A 21,139-nucleotide genomic window follows, 5' to 3' on the forward strand; every position below is an offset into this window, starting at 1 on the left:
TCCCGGGCCGAGGCGCCGTGGATGCTCCCGGCTGCGCTGAGCACCCAGCCTTCGTCCCAGACTGCTCGGGGTCCTGCTCGTTAGTTAGTCTTGCGATTCTCTCAGAATTAGCCTCTCCTGCCTGTGGAGAAAACACATGTTTTCCAGTTTCAGCTTATTCAATCACTTCAGCTTAATGACTAATACTTTCCAAGGTGGGTCAATGGATGGGGAAGGAAAAATCAGTGACAGGCTTTTACATTTTTTATTTTTCCTCTTTCAGTCTGAGGTAGTACAGAAATGAGAGAAAATGGCATCTGTTATTTACAGCACCACGGGAGGTGTTGACTAGTGACAGTAGAGTCAGCACCCTGCACAAACCAGGTACGATTTGCTTACTAATTTCCTGCGAGTGTGAAGTGGAATCGACGTGATCAGCGCAACAGGGTGAGGCACACGCTCCAGGTTTGCTGGGTCTTTGCCCAGCCCTCTGAGATCTGTAGCACTGCAGGGCTGGGTACCACTGGAGGGTGATGGGGAAGCTGTGGATGAGCCTGTACCCAGGTGTGATGCAGAGCTCCCTAGTCCTCCCTTATTTCTCGAAATAGTGTGATTCATTCAAGTCCCTTAGGAACTGAAGATATTTTTTTTTCCCCCAAAGATAACATAATTCCCTCAGACACTTGAAATTCTGCACTTTAAAAGCATCACTGCAGAATGACAAATATTTTTTCTTTTCCCCTCTTTCATCCTCGGGTCCAACAGCTGATGAAACGCGGTGGGGGCAGGAGAGCCGTGGGCTGCACAGCATCCCCGGATGCGGTTGCTGGGATCAGGGCCCCCGAAGGAGTTATTCCCCTGGGAACACCAGTGCCAGTGCTGCCCCCGCTCTGGCACCCCCACCCCCACCCACGCTCCCTGGCAGGGAGCAGGGACGCACAGCTGCTGCCCTCGCACCCAACTCTCCGCAAGCATTTCTGTCCGGCTGCGGCGAGAGGGTGTCCCCGGGGGCCAGCTGCAGCCTGGGGTGGCACGTGGCTCTGCTCCGGTGCTGGCACCCAGCTGGCCGCGGGCTGCTCTCTGCAGGCTCGCCGGGCGCCCGGGCAGGAGGGAGGGAGTGGGCAGGAGCGTCGCATGCCGGAGCCTCGGTCATGGCACAGATCCCGTGCGGGGAGGCTGAGCACACCGGCACGTCTGCCAGAGCCGCGCGCGGCAGCCCCTGCGCTTGGCTGCGGCCCATCTATTTTGCCTTATCTACATTTTAATGCGTCATCTGCAACTTTTCTGAGGATGCAGCCAAAAAAAAATTCTGGGGAATTTCAGCTGAAGCAACCACCTACACACCCGGTGGCCCTACGAGTACAGAAGATGAGTTGGGAAGTGTGAAGGGAGCCAAGAAATGGCTCTTTAGGCACCTGCTTGTCCCCTCGTGCTGTCCATGCCTAGGCTGGCTGCCCTCCTGCACCTCAGCCGGACGTTTCATTGCCCAGGACCCACCTCCTGGCTTCACCGCTGCTGTTTTTCAGCCGATCAGTACTGTCCCATTTTGCCTCTGTGGTTATTCCACCAGCAGCAGGGGTTTTCCTATTTTGTATCGTTGACCTAATACTTAACATCACTGCTGCAGTGCCGGGTGGTGCTCAGCGGTGCACCTGGGACGGCGTTGTCCATCCACTCCCACTCAGAAACAGCTTAGAAAAGCAGTGCTGCTCCGGGAGCACTTCACCACACTGCTGCAGGCACGCATGGTTCAAATCAAATTCTGTTATTTCTATAATGTCTTGGGTAGAAGAGGTTACAAAGCAGTCTGCAAAGCAGCAAACATAAGCACGGTCAAGCACTGCAAGTGTAGGATTGAACGTTAAAGCAAATTTAAGAGCGCCTGTGCTCAGCCAGGGGAATAGATCTGCATTTTCAGCTTGCTCGGGTATCTGTTGGGCTATCTATGCTGGTCCAGCTTCTTCTACAGCTTTGCACATTCATCTACCCTTCTTATCACTTGAAAATAGTTTAAAATTTCCTGAGATTTGATGCTTTGCACAAAATTTTTTTGGATTATTTTTGGATTATTTCTGGTTTTGCCACAGCTTTGCTGCTTGAAGGTGCCCTTGACCCCTGCCCACAACAGCGCCATGGCTCAGGTGCGGTGCCTTGGCCTGAGCATTCGAAGAGCCCGTGGCCATGGGCGGTTGGGCACAGGCACAGCCAGGTGCCACGGGCACAGCCAGGCACCACAGGTCTGTCCTGGCCGGGGTGTCCCTGCCAGGTGGTGGGTGAAAGCGCCCGTGCCTGGCCTGCCCACGCTGACTCCAGCCTGCCCGGCACTGCAGCGGGGGCTTTCCCAGGGGATGCTCCACAGCTGCCCCATCCCCCTGGGCCGCTGCTGGGAGGCACGCATGCTGCCAGGAGCCTCCGTGATCCTCCGACATGCCTGCATGGAGTGGCTCGGGTGGTCTTTCAACTCGTAATAGGGTGAAACAATCTCCATTTAGAAACAGGGAATATTTCTGAGGGCGAACAGGAAGGGTGTAGAGGTGCTGGAGGGTGGCCAGAGCAGGGCAGTGGAGCTGGGGAAGGGGCTGGAGCACCAGTCTAATGGGGAGCGACTGGGGGAGCTGGGTGTGCTCAGCCTGAAGAAAAGGGGCTCAGGGGGGACCTTCTCACTCTCTACAACTACCTGGAAGGTTTCAAATCCCAATCTGCAATAAACAGTTTTCTAAGTAGAACGTGACTGGCTTGCCAGGCAAAGTTGAAAGCATCACCTGAAAGCGGCCAAGGTGGCTCGTGAGGCATTGCGCTGGGTTTTGTAGCATTACCCACAGTGAAGCGGAGTACAGTGATTTGTACCTGCTTGTAAGCAAGGCTTGCCCAGGGCATGTAGGTGTCCCGGCGCACACAGACCTTCCTCGCTTTGTTATCTCGGCACGTGTGAACGGGTTTAAAATACATAAAACAGTGAAAGCTGCGATTCTGCATCACTGCAATTACTGCTAATACGGGTGGTAATTTAGTGGAAACTGCTGTGCGTGTTGTGAAGTGTTTTGTTCGCAAAATGGGAGACAGAAACCATTATTTTTCTCTTTTCCCACCCACACCACTTAGAGACAACCTCCAGCCATCAGAGCTTGCTAGAGGGGCAGCCACTGATTGTCTAAAATCTGCAGGTCTTTTTGAGCTGATGAAGCAAAATGAAATCCAGCCTTAAAAGCAGGAAACCATCCAGGTTAATGAAAGGAGAGAATTAACACCTCCGTGTTGCCTCACCTCGGTTCACAGCAAGACTTAAGTTTATGCACTGGGGGCTGTTGCAGCCCGATGAATCGTGATGAATAGCATTCACATGGCTGTGATTTTAGGAAGAGCTGAGCATCTTCCCGGGGTGAGGCAGGGAGCTCAGGAGCCCAAGGAGATGCTGACGGGTCACCCTAAAAGCTTGTGAGGAGACGTGGAGATGTTGTGTTTTCCCACACCACCCAGAAGTGCAGTGTCTGTGCTCAGCCGAGCTGTGCCATGTCCGCGCTGCGCTCCGGTCTGGCATGGCCAGGCTAAGGAGCTGCCTGCACGTGTGTCTCAGGGGTTGTTCAGAGGAGCAAAAGCCCTGCACACGCCATCAGTAGGACCGCATTGGAGGGGTAGGTCTCACCAACTTCCCAGCTCTGGGGGCACCTGAGAGCAATGTCACCCAAAGCTTGGACACTTGCAGCAGGAAGGCTCAGAAAAGGCTCGGTGGTGGTGGGGAGGAGAGTTCGACTGGGCAGGAGCGGGGTGGTCCCTCTCCTCCCGGTCCCTTCGCTCCCTGCCACGTCGCGCTGGTTTGCACAGAGCACCCCGTGCCCTGGGGACCCTGCAGGTGCAAAGAACAGCCCCTTCCCCATGGGGCAGGGACAGGTGTGCCACCCCACCTTGCTGGGTACAGCTGGGGAAATTCAGGGAGCCACAGCTGTTCCTTGTTGCCCATTTTAATGCAAGCACCAGGGATGAGGTTGGGGTTTGTGATTGTCACCAGCTCACTTTGCTCCAGGGTGCAGGGCAGCTCCTTCCAGCATTTGAGTGGGGAGGGAAGCAGGCTGTGATAAGGAGGATTCATCATCCTGGGAAGCAGCAGCCAAACCTAAGAGGGTTTCATATGGTCTGGAGCAAGCAGAAGCATGAAGGCCAGGCTCCCCCATATGGCACTTTGCTGTTCCCCACTCCACGGGTCACAGGCGAAGGACACTGAATGTGCTGCAGCGGGAGAGGGCAATTGGAAAGGGCTCTGCTTTCATCGGGTTTTTGTTGTTACTTGAAACTGCCTCTTTTTTTCAGGGAACAAATTACATATTTTATTCATTTTCTGTGCAGAAAGGAATGGTTCTGGAGCACTAAAGGGGATGTTTCTAAGCAACGTTGTTTTTCCCACCACCAGCTTCAGGAACAGTGACTTTTTTTTTTACGTTTTTTGTAGCAATAAGCCAAACTATCTGCAGTTTATATGCAGGAAAACCTTGTCATAGTTTCCCCAGTTTTGCTTAATCAGAATGGGGGTGCTGTATCGTGGCCCTGGGGCTCTCCCCACACCCAGGAGGGTGCGTGCAGGCGTGCTCGGGGGGCTATGCCATGCTTGGGGTGCCCTAGCCCCTCCTTTCTGTAGCAGGGGTGGAGGACATCCATGAAGATGCCCGTGTGGAGGTCTCTGCACCTAGAGGTGCCGATGCCTCTCGCTGAGGCTGTCTTTGTGCCCTTCCCGATTCCCTCTGCTCCATTCAAAGCCCTTATCTCCCCTCCCACCTCCTTCCCCCATCTATCGCTCTCTGCATGTTTTCCACACGCTGGAATACTTAGAAATGCCTGGGGAGCACCAGGTTTTGCATCCTCTGCACACCTCCCTCGTGCCGAGGCCGTCGGTGTGGCCGTGGGCACTGCGGTGTGGGCGCCCGCAGCCGGCAGTGCCCACATGGGGGATGAGCGGAGCCCCCGCGGCCCTGGGATCCACACCCACCGGCCCACCCTGGCAGCCCCTGGGGCTTGTGAAATGGGGTCCTGGGGGTCACCCACCACCGGTCCCGTGCAGTAGCCATCCGCTCGGCTTTGCACTTCTGGTAGAAGTTGGCTTCTGTGGGCAAAACCACCGACACAGGGCAATTAAACTGGGGTTGGAACAAGCCAAAAACAGCATTATCTTGATTTCTGTAGAGCTCTCCTAAGCCTGATGATTCTTCTGTGGGTGTGGAGTCAAAAATGTTTTAGTCATTGTATGTGTTATTGCAGAGATTTTATTTAAAACTTATGTTTTTCCTTAGAAAAACCTCTCACACTTTCTCTCTGTCACTTCTGATAGACAGATAGATGGACAGATGGATGGATAGATGGATAGATAGATATATAGATGGATAGATGAATAGATAGATGGATGGATAGATGGATAGAGAGATAGATGGACAGAAAAACAGATGGATCGATGGAGAGATAGATGGGTAGGTGAATAGATAGGTGGATGGATGGCTGGATAGATGGATGGTTGGAGAGATGAATGGGTGGATAGATGGATAGATACATAGATGGATAGAGAGAGGGATAGACAGGCAGATAGAGAGATAAACAGATGAGTGGATAGACAGACAGATAGGATGGTTATCCTGATCCCATTGTACAGATGGGAATACTGGAAGTAGATAAGCTTAAAGCAGGGTTTGCTCAGCACACCTCAGACTGAAGCAAAGCTGCTCGGCAGCTTCATCTTCCAAGCAGCCCAACTGTCACTGCTTTAAAATCTTAAACTCTTTGTTTTTAGCCTCCACCACTGTTTTGGAGATATTTCCCAGCTGGCTGGATGCAGGGTCCGGGGGACTGTCAGCACCCAGAGCTGATCCCAGCTGGGATCTTGGCTGGGTTCAGCTTTAGCTTTGCTAAAGCACTAAAAATGCACATTCATGAAACGCAGCAGGTAAGCTCAGCCGGCTGTCAGACACTGGGTGAAGCGCACCCGTACGTGGAGGCAGATGGCTTTGGATTGAACAGGAGCTGCATCCCCTTCCGCAGGCTGCTGGGGCCGCGGGGGGTTATGGAGGCAGAGGGTGATGCAGGCCCGGACACCCGATGGCATGGCAGCCCTGCAGTGGGAAGGAAGGATTTGGACTGATTTGGCTGTGCGTAAATGGAAGTGACCTAACACAGACTCTCCCCAGACGATGAAGGGCAGCAGTGAAACAAATCTCCCACCTGGATAACCAGGCTATATTTTCTTATAATTGCTTTGACCCTTAACAATAGGAGGAACCACGTGTAGGTTAATGGGTTGATTAATGAGCACAGGTGTCTCAGACCATAAATCCCTGCAGGGAAGGTGATAAATGCTAGTTCAGCTGGCTGTGTTTCTGTGCAGGGGACTTGTGATGGGCCTCAAGCTGCTGATCTGCCAGCCACGTGCTATGGGAAGCATCTGGTACCTGGGTGATGCTGGGGGTGGTGCTGGAAGATTAATGGTAAAGGTTGGATTAAAGAAGAGGGTGCTCTTCGTCACTGCTTGTTGAAATGCAAGGTGAAATGCATTTTCTCTGCACCAAGGCTGGGTGCTGGGGTAGGTGCTTTTCTCCTGTTGGGGTACTGGGGGAGCTGGGTCTGTGTTTTTGGGGCCCTGTCTTGCTGGATGTGGCTCAGGAGGGGTGGGGAAAGTACCTGCCTGGGCACAGGGACCAAGCCTGGTGGCTGCTTATAGCTCCCTGCAGCCTGGTGTTTGCTGCCATTGATGAGCTCTCTTACCAATTCCCCTACACTGGAATTAATTAGAAGTGAGTAATTACAATTGCTTTTTGCCCGGTGCCACAGGAGGCAAATACCATTCCTGCCATATGGTATGGGCTGCTTTGCAGACAGCTTTTCTCCCCTGCTTTCTCCACCTTTTTATTAAAGAGGCTGTCAACTCTGAACCCCTCAGAGCCAGCCAGGTGCTGGTGTGCCATGCTGCTGCGTGCTTGGTGCTGGTGGCAGACCCAGCTGTGGCTCACGGTGATGCTCAGCTGCTGGGGATAGGTGCCCTGCCAGCAGCGTGGGAGGGTGTGGGTGTCACTGTGCACAGTTTTGGGGGGCTGCTCTACCCCAATGCCTGCAGGAGGTACCTGGCACTGATGCAAATGTGGGGCTTCAGGTGCAAGAGCTGTTAGGCACTTAATCAAAGCCCTGTCCTGCAGCTGCCCGGCTGCACAGAGCCCAGCTCGGAGGGCGTCCGGCTATTGCTTGTCCCATGGGAGACTGAGGTGCTCAGCTACAAAATGGGGACCTGCCCCTCTGCTGACAGCCGGGTGCCTCACTGGAGGGGTGCCAGGTCTGGGGGTGTCACGAGGTGTTCAAGGTTGTGATGTGCTGCCTCATCAATGGATAGCCATAAAGATGTCACCATGGTGGTTTGTTTCCGTTTAACCAAATCTTCTCTCTGAATACCTTCTGCCAGAGCTAAGCCTTGTCCTCCCCAGGGCCCCCATGGCTTTCCAAAAGCTCTCCAGCTTTCCTCTCGTTTCTCATGGCTCCCTGGGATCCCTGTGCCTGCTCCTCCTGGGAGCTCTCTGCTCCAGGCTCATCCCACCCACCCCTGCTCACGTCCCTCCTAAAGCTCCCGGTTCTGCCGGCCGCACGGCAGGGGTGGATGGCTCAGCCTGGCTATGCCACCCGTGACCCGCTCAGAAAGGCACGGGGGGGCACGGGGCAGGAGTCGCTGCCTGAGAGGTGTGTGTATATGTATACGTGTAAATCATATGTTCCTTTTGGTCTCGTTCAGCTTGGACTGCGCTGTCAGCATTTACCCTTCTGAGGAAATAACGGAACTAAAAGTTACCATAAAAGCCATGAAGGGGGCGGTGGGTGAGCACAAGAGGGAGAAGGAGGATGGGGGCTTGCAGGTCTTGGGCAGCCCACGAGGCTTTGGTGGGGTGAGGCTGGGCACTGCTGGCAAGGATGCTGTGCTTCTCATCAAGTGCAATGTCACTCAAAAAGGTTTCCCTCAGCTCAGTGAGGCAAGCCCTTAACGACCGTGGGATTACAACCGGCTACCCTCCACACATCCTCAGAATTAATTGGGACCACAGCATCACAGGCAAAGACTGGGTTTTTTTCAGCAAGAAATGGTTTAATATTACTTAAGAAACCCACCCCAACAACGGGCTTAAGCAGAGGAGGCCTGGAAGAGATTTGCAAATAGCTCTCCCAGTGAAAAGGCTTTCCTAGCAGCACAGTGGAGTGGGATAGAGGAAATAAAAAGCTTTGGTCAAATCCTGCAGAGATTCCCCAGTAGGAAAATGGTGGAGCCGGTCTGAGAGGAGGAGCTGGTGAGCTGGGCGATCGCCGAGCAGCTGGGAAGGCCTGTCCCTGCACAGAGGGATGGCACCCTGCACCCCGCGCTGCACCCACGCCTCTGCTGGGCTGGGCTTTGCAAGGTAAGCCTAGCTGTTACCCCCTAGAGAACGGGGAAAGCCCTGCCACGGGGCTGGTGTGGCAGTGCCCTTCGTGCCCCTTTCCCTTGCAGCCTGAGCCACTGTGTGCCTGTCCCTACAAGCTCAGGGAGAGCCTGTGAAACTCCAATTTGTAACGAGTTCCAAGTCTATCTGTATAGAGAAATCCTGTACAATTAACCCTTACTTGTATTCTGCTGTTACGTACAGGTTTAGGCTGATGAAGCGATGCCCACGCTCACCCTGGGGCTGTTAGGGAGATTGCAGGGTAGCTTGAGTAAGGCTTTTAATAGCAAAACCAGCAGTAAGGGGAAAACATTCCAGCTGACTTGTAAGTCTTCCTGCTTTATAATTTCAGGAATGACTTCAGACTTGCAGGTAGCTTGCAGCACTCTAGGATGTTATTCTCATCAAATGTCCTTCCTAGGAGGGAGTTAAATGAGTTTAGGATCGCTGCACAGTCAAATTAGTCTCACTTTTCATCGCCAAATATTCATCTCCATTTTAAACCTTGGATTCTTCTCTTGTTAACTAAAATTCATGTTTCAGACATAATCTAATCTTCCTACACAGCCACATTACAAGAAATAAGTCCTCTGGGAATGGATTTCACCCTCCTTTGCTCCTGAGACTCTTGAAAAATTAATTTTTTTTCCCTGCCCTTTTACTGCCAGGCTTTACTCCAGATGCCTCTTGTTGCTCTCGTCCCTCTGCATTTCTGCAGAACACATGAGTTTCCTCTCTTCCCTTCGTGTCACTCTTTGACTTTCTCGTGTCAAACCCTGTCTCCTCAGACATGTAACAAGCTCTTACCCATCGTTAGAAATCTGATCTCTCTCTCTAGGATTTGCCCATGCTTTTGCTCACAGCAAAGTGGCTAACAAGCAAAATGCTATTTTTCTTTTCACCCCCCATCTTTGGGGAACTGAAGGCTTTTGCAGCCCTGAGCACGTACACAGAGCTGGATGCTGGCTGTGCCCATGGCAGCTGGGCTCCACACCCTTGCGCTGGCTGGGGTCAGCCCCGGCACCTGTCTCACAGAATGGGTTCTCATTTAGCTGCGTGTTTCTAGCAAAGCCAACCTGTGCAGATGCAATAACCCCTTCACCTGCAGGCCTGGTGCCTGCTCAGCTGGGGGGCTGCCTGCTGGACCACCAGGCAAAAACCCCCAAACTCATCCTAGGCAAAATCCCTACAATGCTGGGTACCACAGCTGTGAGCCTGAGGGTGATGAAGGAGGATGAGGAAGAAGCAGGCGCAGGTGTTTTATGCGCAACACTCTCCACTAGTGAGAAAAACCAAACTTTATTTTCTTGGTGAAGACCTGCCAGGTGGCAGAGGGGTTAGTAACCAGTCCTGTGGCTGTGCTGTGTGCTTGGATCCCGCTGCTTGGGTTGCTCCTTTCCAGCAGGAAGGTGCCATTCCCGGCTGGCTGTGGGGTCCCAGCTCCGGCAGGCACTGGGCTAACGCCTCCTTCCCAGCCTTTCCCCGCTGGGGCCGTTTGCACGTGCTGCCTGGTTGTTTGCATGGTGTTGGCTGGCGTTTAGCAGCAGCAGCTGCTCCTGGAGGCTGCTGGTACATGGATGCTGCCGTGGATGCCAGCATCTTGGAGCAGTGCTGCCCATCAAACGCTGCCAAATACCACGCTTCCTTGGGAAATGGATGAGCCTTCTACTTGGAAAAGCCTAGGCAAGGGAAATGTCATCTCTCCCTGTGCGCTGTTTTGGTACCTTGGTGTATTTTTAACAACATCCCTGAGCTGCAAGCTGTGTTTTCAATGAATCAGGCATTAATCTCCCGTGCTCGTTAGCCTGGTGCAATCTGGCAAAGCCACCAGTGCTGCGGGGACAGTTGTTTTGGCTCAAGCTCCTGGCTGCGTAGGGAAAATGTCACCTTTGCTTTATGCCAGGGAAAAAGAGCCATGTTAACCTGGCATGCAAGGCTGGGCTCCTGGGGGGCTTTGTGTGCCCACATCTTTCACTGTCTCCTGCTCTGCTTGGCCCCAGGCACTGGCATGGGGCAATGCTGCTGTGGTGTGCTCACTTGCCCTGATTCTGCTCCCTGGAGAAGGTAACCGGGAAGATTTAAAGTTAAGTTTAAAATACGCCTTTCATAGAGCTGCAATCAGCAGAAGCAGCATGGTGTGTCCCTTCCCTTCAGAAAGTAAGTTAGTGTCCTCTGGCCTTCGGTGTGATGAGCATGGCTACAGATGTCCCTTATTAAAGGTCTCTGTGGCCAGGGTGCTTCTGAAGCTTGCACAGCTCCTGCTGTGGGCACTGAGCAGGCTGCATGATGCCCCTGCCGCAAAGCTGCCTCCCTTGTGCATCCCCACTCCTGTGCACCTTTCCCCATCCCATCTCCCCAGGAGGCTTTTCTGGCAGCCGGGCTCAGCTGCCTTTGGCTCTGCCAGAGCCTGGGCTATGGCTGAGCATCGTGCTGGTGCGGCAGCATTTGCCTTTAGGCTTTGGTTTTAAAAGAATTCAGGATGTTGAATACTTCTGAGTGTTGCTTGTGGTACAAGTTTGGGATAAAGTGAAGGCAGTTTCAGGTTGGCACCTAGAAGCAGTGTGGAAGGTGCCTGGCAGGCTGCGGGGACGGGGTGCTGGACTGAACCATGCTGAGCTGCACGGCTGCAGATCGCCCAGGCAGCCAGGTACAGCAGCAGATAAAACTGGTGCTGCTCTGCATGGTGGGGTTGGGCAGTGATTTGTGAGGAGCAGTGCAATGGCTCCACTTCTGCAAAGTGCAAGGGAAGCTAAATACTAGCGAGAGGACAAACAAGATAGCTGTGCTAATGGAAGAAAAAAAAAAAAAAAGCATGTATAAGAGAGCTGATTTTTAATCAGCTGCTTCTAGGTTAGCAAAGTGATCCTGAGAGACTGGAGGGTTTTGCAATGTCCTTTTTAATGGCTACTTCATCCCTCAGCAGTGCTGACTTCCAATTTGAAAAGAACTTTTTTTATTTTTTCCCTCCTGGAAGAGTGATTCAATAGTGTCAGCATAAACCCCCAGGAGCAGTGGCAGTGCCAGGTATCTGGGAGGCGGGCTGGGCTGCTCCAGGCAGGCAAGGTCGGGGCTCAGAGATGGAATAACCTGCTCAGGACTGTAACAGCAGCAAATAGCACTGCTGGCACTGGCTGTGGCACAAGTGGGATGTCGGGTACCACTGCTCACGCTGTCCGTGGGGGAACTCTGTCTCCTCCCCGCCTGGCATTAGCAAGCACCAGAGGCAGATGACCAGGGCAATAATGCTGATGCGCTGGCCTGCAACTACTAACAAAAAGATGTATGAAGACACCATCTTCCTCTTTCCACCTGGAGCCAAGCACTGCCGGTGGGACATGGCTGTGCCCAGCTGCCACATCCCATGCACTGATGCCCACGGGTGGGTGTGGAGCACCACACTGGATCTGGTGAGACAGACCTTGGGCTGTCAGGGCAATGGCCTCCCTACAGTGCTGGCCAGGGGCTTCAGCATCCCCCAGGGGTGTCAGCTCAGCAATAGCTGAGGGCCAACTCATACAATTATAAAATTAAATATAAATATAAAATACAAAAAGATCACTTCTAGCCTTGAAAATAGTGCTGAGAGCTTCCACCACTGGCCCAGCAAACCTCAAGCTGTCTGTGACGTCTCAGGAGGGTGATGGCAGGGACCCCACCTTCCCAGCTGATCCCCCCCCATCCCTCGGAGGCCCCTGCACACAGTGGGCACAGGCGCTCGGGCAGTTCAGCCTGGGGAGGATGCTCAGCCCGTGCCGGCAGCACACCCTGGGTTCCATCGCAGTCACGCTTGCTCGCCTCTGTCCCCATTGCTACCCCGGGCACTGCTCCCAGCACCGTGCATGGGCCGCGCCGGCTCAGCGCTGAGCGGCTGAGTTGTCTCGGACCTGGGAATTAGTACGGCAGAAGCACAAAGGGCTATTTCTCTCCAGTTACTTAGAAACCAACCACTGACTTGATTTGGCAAACTTGCAGCTTCTGGGCATGTGTGCTTGTATATATCTGGGTGCGTATATCTATATATGCATGCACATGTGTGTGTAGCATATCTTCACATGTACACACACCTGGAGGCTGTGAAACAGATGTAAATGCATACATATATATATTTTCGCTTGGTGGGATTTTTGGTGGGTTTTAGGGTGTTTTTCTTAGGGGAGTAGAGGAGAGCCAGGTCTCAAGAACTCTTGCTCTTTCAGACACTTTGCTCTCTGCTGTAGGGCCAGTAATCAAATCAGTGGCTGTGTGCTTTTAGACAGCACAAGGTCCGTGCTGGGAGGTGAGCCATCCCAAGCTGGCCAAGTTTTTAGCTGGTTTTGTAGCTCCATATGCTGCTGTGGCCTTTGCTTTCAAGCTGCACACCCGTTAATTAGACCTGTTAATTGAGTGAAATGGCTGCAGGCAAGTGGAGGGCTGGGAATGATGGTAGTAGCTGGGGGCTGCAATTTGGTGATGTTCTCTAGGCTGGATCACAGGCTCAAGCAACCTCCCCCTGAGCTTCCAAGCAGCTTCCAAGCTGATCTTGCACTGCAAAGACTCTGTGTTTTCAGTGTTGGATTTTTACTACAGGCCTAACATTTTCCAAGTACCCAGGGGACGTGTGCTAAGTAAATGGTAAGGACAGCTTTGGAAATCCAAACACAATAATTCTGTCCAGGTTTGTTGGTGCACCAGAGTCTGCAAAGAACTGGTTATCGCTCTCCAGAGCAAAACTGGGTCCCTCTGTGTGTGCTTTCCCCCCAGAATCTCCCACGTATGAAGGGGTGAGCCCTGATGTGGCTTGAGGGAACATGGGACCTGTGGGGATGGAGGGCAGGACAGCCAGCCAGGTCCTGGCTGAGAGCCTGCTGCTGAGGGAGTGATGAACCCTATAACTGCACACAGTTACCACTGGGTTTCAATCACACTCTGTCTGTATGTGCATATATGTATATATAGGGGGTTTATATAAAGGGTGTATATATATATGTAAAGGGTGTCTATGTGTGTATATATATTTATACCCGTGCAGAGAGAGGCACAGCCCCACGGCCACACTGTGCCCTCGCAGCCACATGCCCGCCCAGCGGCAGAGCTGGACTTTGAAAAGCAAAGAATAGGTCTGTGAGAAATGGGACTTAAAAAAACTCTTCTACAAAATAAATATAAACTGTTTGGAAATGCACAGTAGCACTTGACTTCTCCAAAGAGCGTTATGCAGCAGGGGGGTTGTCTCCAGAAGGAACATGGAAATCCCAATCCCGTGAGCCCAGGCTCCTCTTTTCCTGGCAGGAGTGTTGTAGTTCCGTCTGGAGCGCGCAGGCGGCTGCCGAGTATTTGCCTTTGAACTTGCCAAGGGTTATGCTTTGTGCTGCCGAGCAGGGGAGGATTGGCATCATTTGTGCTATTCTGTGCATGGATGGGCTTGGGTATGTAAAGGTCCAGCTGTGCTTTCATTCAAATAATAAAAAAAAATAAGAAGAAAAAAATAGAAAAGAAAAAAAAATCAGGTCAGTGCCTGCCCCAGCCATGCTGTGAGCCCAGGGGCTCATGGTGCTGGAAATGCAGCTGTAGCTTTTCAAATAGCTACTTGAAGATAAATTCCTCTCGCTCCCAAAATTTTAAATTCCCATCAGCAGCACTAAATTTTGGGTATGGCAGAGGCATTACGGGCCCTGGGGAGAGGCAGGTGGGTCGACACCCCAGCTCCAAGGCCTGCTTGTTGGAGTCAGGCTGGCTTTCCTGACCTCCCTGGGGATGCCTTCGGTTGCTTTCTGACACTGGCAATTGTGCCATATGAGTGAACATCTGAAATGGCCACTAAATCGAGCGTGTAAAAAAAGAAAGAGACGACAGAGCGTGGCATGACCTGTGCTAATGTCGGCTGTTTTGTGTGACTCCTTTCAGTGTCCCCTGCCTACGAGTGAGCAGGGCTCTTTCTTTTTTTTCCTCCTTTTTTTTTTTTTTTTAATTTTTTTTTTCAATCTGGTTTTAAATAATTCATCAGGAGCAGCACAAAGTGCAGTGATTGTTTGTGGTGCTTTGCAGTAGAAGGTAGATAGATGGTCCCTAAATTAATACCTTGATCTGGCAAAAAAATTGCACGGATCTAGCTGTAATATAAAGGTTAAAGCAGGAGGGTATAATTAAAGGGGTTTTTGTACTGCAGCGATAGGTTTAAGTTAGGGTAGGGGTTTAATGTATGGCACATTTCATGGCCTCAGGGCTAATTATCTTGTCTCCAGCCCGGCACTGGGAGGTGGGAAGAAGGGTAATAACTTGATGTTGCTGATGCTGAGAAGCAGCCGGTGCCGGGATGGAGGCACTGCCTCCCCTCGGGCTGGGAAGCTGTGGGCTTTTTTGTTGGGGGGGATCCAGGAGCTTGGGCACCACAGTGGTAGCTGGACCAGGGTCTGCTGGGATGGGTGTGAATGTTCTGGCAAGTGTGAGGGTGAATTAAAAAAAAAATGAAGCTGAATAAGGTGAATACTTTAATAGGTGTTATCACAGTGAATACTAAACAATGATGAAAGTGCAGGGCACGTGCGTGCCTTACTCATGGGACACGAAATGACATTGGATGTGAGATACATCTGAATGTATTTGGGTTTATTCACAATCCCGTGAGTGCTCAGTGCTTCCCCCCAGCCTGGTGAGGCGAAGGATGATGGCAGGTCACCCACCTGTCCCCAAACTGGGTGGCCAGCACGCTGGCTGAGGGATGCTCTGTCTCTTCTGGAGGAAAACAGATGGCTTGGACAAAAGCAGGGACTCATCTTCTCTGGCCACTGGTTTCCCATGGGGTTAAGTTGTGTGTTCCCTGAGTGTTTAACAATGCTTTTCTAATTATTTTCTTTTCTTTTCAGAAACCTTGGAAAATCCGGATTGAGAGTCTCGTGCCTCGGGCTGGGTGAGTAAACTCCACAGCCACCACACTTACTGCAGCCCCACACGCCCTGGAGTAGTGGTAGCATTTCAGTGTGTGGCGGGGGAAGCGTGCTTTCTCAGAGCCCCCGCCTGCGCTGGGTCCTGCAGACTGCTCACGGCAGGAGCCCTTACCCGTGTGAGTAACAGCTCTGTGCATCAGCCCAGGTGCTTGCCCGTGGTGGGAGGTGGTGCTTTCCCGTGACACTCAAGTGGGACTGTATGAGGGTTTAATGCACAAAATCCTTCTGATACGACCTGATCCCTGTGAGGGGCAGCCCGTGGAGACCGCATCTGAGATGTCTGTGAATGCCCCCAAGAACTCTGAGTGTCAGAGCTCCAGTCTCCGGGGATGGCAATCTGCCTGGGCTCTAGGCAGATTTTATTCTATTCGGTGTGTGTATATCTTGTTATTTCTGTTCCGTACCAATTTGAAAACTAAAGAATATCTTGTCAATATTTTATCTTACCAATATTTTATTGAAAAGGGCATCTACAAGCACTGCAGCATGTATGTGCTGGCCCTGCAGGTCCCATAGTGATGCTGCAGTTCCTGCAGGCTTTAGTACGCTGCTGCTGGCCTTCAGCTACCAAGTCAGAGCGTGCGTGAGAGGCTGGACAACTCATGATGGTTTTACTCATGCGAGTAATTTCTTTGATGGCAGTTGAACCGCTCACATGAAGAATGCTTAAATATACTTAAAAAAAAAAAAAAAAAAGAGACAAACAACCGAAGTAAAAACCTCAAACCCAAATGCTGTAGAAAGGAGACAGCTGTTTTTCTTGCTGTGACCACCTTCCTATGGTGCAAGGCTGGGGCATTGGGAGCGTGAAGCCCCCGGGGATGGGTGCCCCATGTTAAATGGGTGTCCTTGCTCCCCGGGGATCAGAGGTGCTGGTGCGGGGTGCTGGAAGCAGTCTTTAGGGAAGTGGCTAGGTGTGCTGGGCTCCTGTGCTGCTGCCCGGGGGAGGCAGGAGCATGCAGGGATCTGGGCTGTGCCCACGTTGGGAGCCCACTGTGGCTGCAGCATCCCCCTCCAGCCCCCCGGTCCGGTGCCAGCTGGGCTCATGGGAGCAGGTGCCCAAGGGGTCAGCGCATTTCTTCCAATACGCCTTACAATTTGGTTTTCAAATAGAGTGAAATGTGAAAGTCACCCTGTAATCACAAGTCATATAAATAAGGCCTGTTCCACCAAGAAGGGCTCTTCTGGTTAAAATAGATCTGGGCTTTGAAAGGGGTTGTCGTCTTATCTGTGCAGAGGTTTTATTTACCATCCTTACAGTTTCACCCAGAACTAGTGCTGTGGTGGTCGAGAACAGCGATGGGAAGGAAGTAGCGGTAGGAAAAAACCACTTTGCAGAGCTTTTCTTTAATTTCAAGCATGTGGAACTGCAGCAGTGTCTAAATATATTGAGCTTTTGTGAGCACAGCTGCGCGGGAGGAGTGGGGGCTGAGGAGGGAGCGAGCGGCTGCTCCAGGCACTGGCAGGGCCAGGCAGAGCTGCTGGGCATCGGTGTGGAGCCGGGCTCAGCACCCACCGCGGTGAGCCCTGCAGCCCTGGCCGGGTGTGCAGGGGTAGGGGGGGCAGAGCCGGCAATTCAGGTGCCACCTTCTGTGGAGCGTACTTACCTCTGCTGCCCCACAGCGTGTCCTCCCCCCACCGCAGATCCGTCAGGTGTCCGCTTCCGGTGCCAGCTTATGTGACTTTTCTAAATAGCTTCTCTTTCACAGTTCCTTAAAAGATAAATGTGTTTCCCTGAACTCTCTGCAGCATGAAAATCCAATTTGGGGTTTACTAAAGTTTCTGAAGGCTCAGCAATCTTCCTTAAAAGCTTTCCAAAATCTCAGCAAGGTGGGAGTGTGCTTCATTCTGTAGTATGAAAAAAGTAAGTGGAGAAAAATGAAGCGGGACAGAAATCAAAGGCAGGCAGTGCTAAGGCAAGGCATACCCTTTAATTATGTCCTGCTTCTCCCAGCTCACGCTCTAATTAATTCATTTGCTGGGTGCCGCTTGCAGTATGAGAAGTGTTGAGTGAGCGCACAAGGTCAGATGCGTTTGCAGCGTGTTTCACAGGCAAAGCCGTCTGGGAAGGGTTGCGGTGACGGTGGCCAGGCATCACTCCTGGGTCGCTGAGCCTCCTGCCAGAGCCGGGACCCCCCTGCCGGGCTGAGCCCCCCAGCAGCTGGCTCCCACAGCATCCCGGTGCCGAGCCCTGCTCCCAGCCAGGCTGCGCTTTCACCTCCTCCCTGGAGCAAGTGAAGGCCAGGCGAGGCTCTAACTGAGGAATCTCCGCAGCCTAACCCCGGGCGGTGGCACGTGCCAGGATGCTGGCTCTGAAATGCCACTGCGATGCAGGGCGTGTGGGAAATAAGGTCATGTTTTTCTTGTAGTTAATTCAGAGAAAATTTTGCCCATGGAGGCTGCCTGGTGACTTTTAAAAAATGTTGAGATGGCCTCCAACCAGGCAGTTAGCCCAGACTCCAAGGTGATGAGCAGCAGAATGAAACCAGCCATCCCAAACCCCAATTCCAGGTACAAAAGCACAGAAGAAATATCCCCAAATAAGCAGTTCCTGCAGCCGCTGGTGGGACACCACACAATCTGGTACGAAAAAAAATGTTTTGTGAGCAGAAAGGGGTTGGCTGCTGCCATTGCCCCTCGGTGCTTTGCTCTGGGGAAAGGCCTTTGCAAACCCAGACCTGAACGCCCGCTGGCTCAGGACAGCGGCAAAGGGTCCCATTTGCACCCAGGTACCCTCAGTGGGCAGGGCTGGGCATTTGCTGGTTGCTCGAGTGCCAGACCAGACCCATGTGCCAGATTTCCATGTGGCATCATCCTTGCCAGGAGCAAGCCAGGGATAAAATTATACTGGCGGGAGGCGAAGCTTGGGCTTCCAGCCAGAAACTTCCCCCCCCCTCCCCCCCCCCCGCAAAAGTGACACATCTGCTGGCAACAACATTATCAAGTGGTGAATTTTGCATGAGCAAATAACCGACTAATAATCACACCTTGCTAGGCTCTAGGGTGCGATGGAAATGGAGCCAAATCTAGTTTTAATACAGAAATCCCTCTGAAGGTGAGGATATCTAGATGGGAAATTGCTTTCCAATGCAAGGGAACAACATGACGGGCAAGGGCAGAAGCAGGAGGTCAACCTGCCACTGCCACGCTGAGTGGTGGTGGGGGATGCATTAAAAAAAGTGAATTGGGGTAGGCAAGGGACAGTGACTCAGTAAGGGGAAGGTAATTATTTTAAATATCTTTCTCTAGTATATTTTTCTTCTAAAATACTCCCATTGGTTGAGGCTGTGAATCATCCTCAGTTGTTGTTTGACATGCCATGTGCGCCTTGTGCTTTCTGCAGTGAGGGGCTTTTTTATTATTTTTTTCTTTTGAAATCAGGGTTGAACAGTGGGCACCCACTGCTCCAGCCGCTTTGGGTGCAGGTGCCCACCACCACCCACACTACCTGCCCGGGGATGGGAAGGGGATTTGTGTGCTGCCTTCCCTGCTCCTGGCTCTGGCCGGGACTGTACCAGAGCATCTTGCTTTCCCAACTGCATCTGATGCTTTAGACGCTCATCTTGCTGAGCAAAAACTCGCCTGCCTTCACTGGTTTTTGCAATGATCAAGGAAGAAAAATACCCCAAGGATTCCCTGTTCATGTGGTCCCGCTGATGCTAGCTGCTCAGCTGGGGTCTGGGAGCACAGAGGGAGACGGGCAGATATTGGATGTGTGTACTCCTTGTCTTTAAAGAGATAAAGTGCTTCTCATTCTTACGTGAGCTATTGCCAGCTCTTGGGCTGCTCTCTGTGTGCCCAAGCACTTGGGCATTTTGTTTCTCCATTGCTTGGTGGGGCATAGTTTGTGTTGTAAAGTTATAGTCACGTGAATTCAAGAATAAAAATAATTCCTTTTCTTCTCACCTGTGCTGGGGACCTATATGCATACTGAAGCAAAAGGAAAAAAACAAAACCAACCACTTTGAGATAAACAGTCTCAACCCATTTTTTCAGTAGAAATGCATTTTAATGTATTGTTATAAAAATAACACTTCTGAAGCTTTAACATGGAAATCAGGCTTCATTTAGATTTTTTTTTTCATCTGCATAAAGAAGCTTAATGATAAAATGAAACCTATTTTTATCCTTACTGTGCAGGACCAGAGCATTTTACCCCAATGATAAAAGAAAGTGCCTTTCTGAGGTCTGTAACCAGCAAGGCGTAGCAGGGGGGCAGCTCTGGGCTCGGCGGGTGCTGCTCGCCCCCAGTTATTGCCCTTGGAGAGAGCAGAAGGGAAAGCAAAATTAGTTAGAAATGTCTGCTCTTTGCTCATTCTTTTTATTTCAGTAGCATTAGCAGACGTGTTTCTGATCTGTGGAAACCTGGCTTTTCCAGAGCTTGGGTTATTCTGCGGGAAAGCAGGAGTTTCAGTTCAACTACACGGTAAACATGCCTCTTCAAAAATAACTTTATTTGTACTCAAAGAAACCTGACGTATAAAAAAATTCAGGCTGACCTTTTTTGAGGGAAAGAGGGCAAGATCCTCTTAGCGGAGCCAGCTCTTCTTGTTCTGCTTCTAACCAGGGACGGATCAAAGCAGCTGGAGCATTAGCAGCAGGCGCGCTTTGCTTTCCGGGTCCTGCTCGAGGTTCATCTTCCACTCGCTGTGAGCAATGAGCTAACCAATGCATTTTTAATGAAGATGTGGGAGCGCCTATGTATCTATTGCACCAGGCCCTTTGCAAGCGCAGGCAGGGAGCATTTGATCTCCCCCCCCCCCGCCCTTAGCAGCATCAGAGCCTGACCCTTTGCTGGCACCGCAGCCTCTCCTCCGCCTTGCCCAAGCCACAGTGAATTTTCCCACTTGGGACCCCAACCCCTCTGCCCTCTCATGGAGGGGTGATTTGAGACAGAGTTTTAAACTCTGGGGAGTTTTGTGTGAGCTTTGACCCATCCATTAAACGGGTAACTTGTAGTTCTATACGTAGCTGGTGTGTCGGGCGGGGGAGGCGGTGCTGTGGGTCACAGGGCTGCTGCGGAGGGCGTAGGGGGCAGTTGCCCTCCCGGCCACACTTCCACGGGGTGCTCGGTGTGGTCAGACAAGTAGGGCAGGAGCGACATCTGCCAGGGTGAGTACGTGCTGTCTGATCAGTCCCATATGTGACCTGGCACCTCCCCAGCTCGCTGTCGGCTCTTTCTTCCAGTGGCTTAGGAAATACATCTTCCTGATGTATATGCATATGCATAAATACATATATATATAAGAAAAAATATTCCTCCAGCTTAGGAATACCCAGTTAAATTCACATGCTTTTTCCACCACAGGATATTTTATATTTTTTTTTCTAAGCAGTGGTCAGACAGAAATAAGGCCCCAAGGTTTTGCTGCTGATAGATCAGAGTCTGCAGCTGAGTTCGACGTGCAGCTGCTCTCTGAGCCGGCTGGCCAAAGTGCTGCTCATCAGCTGCGCTGGTGTCGGATGCGGGCTGTATGGAAAAGTTCCTGGGGAAAAGTCACTTTGCGTTTTAAATACTTCATGTCAATAGACATACTATTCCTGCCCCCCCCCCCCCCCCCCCCCCCCGATTTTGACTTGTACGGTGCTAAATGCCGAGGCACAAATTTAGGAAGAGTTTCATTCCCCAAATGACATGTTTCAGCAGCATCATAATTTTTTTCCAATTTTTCAAATTGAAGCTTTGGAAAATTATCTCATTTTTGCAAAGAGCTTCAGATTTCAATAAAACTATGTATTTTGGCAGCGCAGCATCCTGCCAGCGTTTCCCTGAGCGGGTCCACATGCCAGTCCTGGGTCCCCATGCCCGGC

General features: G+C 51.7%; 1 protein-coding gene across 7 annotated transcripts in view; it reads left to right on the forward strand.

The window, feature by feature from the left end:
- Positions 1–21,139, forward strand: part of KCNAB1 (potassium voltage-gated channel subfamily A regulatory beta subunit 1) — a 72,559-nt gene that overhangs the window by 31,880 nt on the left and 19,540 nt on the right. For all 7 annotated transcript variants that reach the window (XM_056357960.1, XM_056357954.1, XM_056357955.1 and 4 more), the window contains exon 2: positions 15,248–15,291. In XM_056357960.1, the coding sequence (XP_056213935.1) occupies positions 15,248–15,291 (44 nt within the window). The remainder of the gene's footprint in view (positions 1–15,247; positions 15,292–21,139) is intronic.

This window comes from Falco biarmicus, chromosome 13 (genome assembly GCF_023638135.1).
Source record: "Falco biarmicus isolate bFalBia1 chromosome 13, bFalBia1.pri, whole genome shotgun sequence".
In the NCBI taxonomy this organism is placed as follows: domain Eukaryota; kingdom Metazoa; phylum Chordata; class Aves; order Falconiformes; family Falconidae; genus Falco; species Falco biarmicus.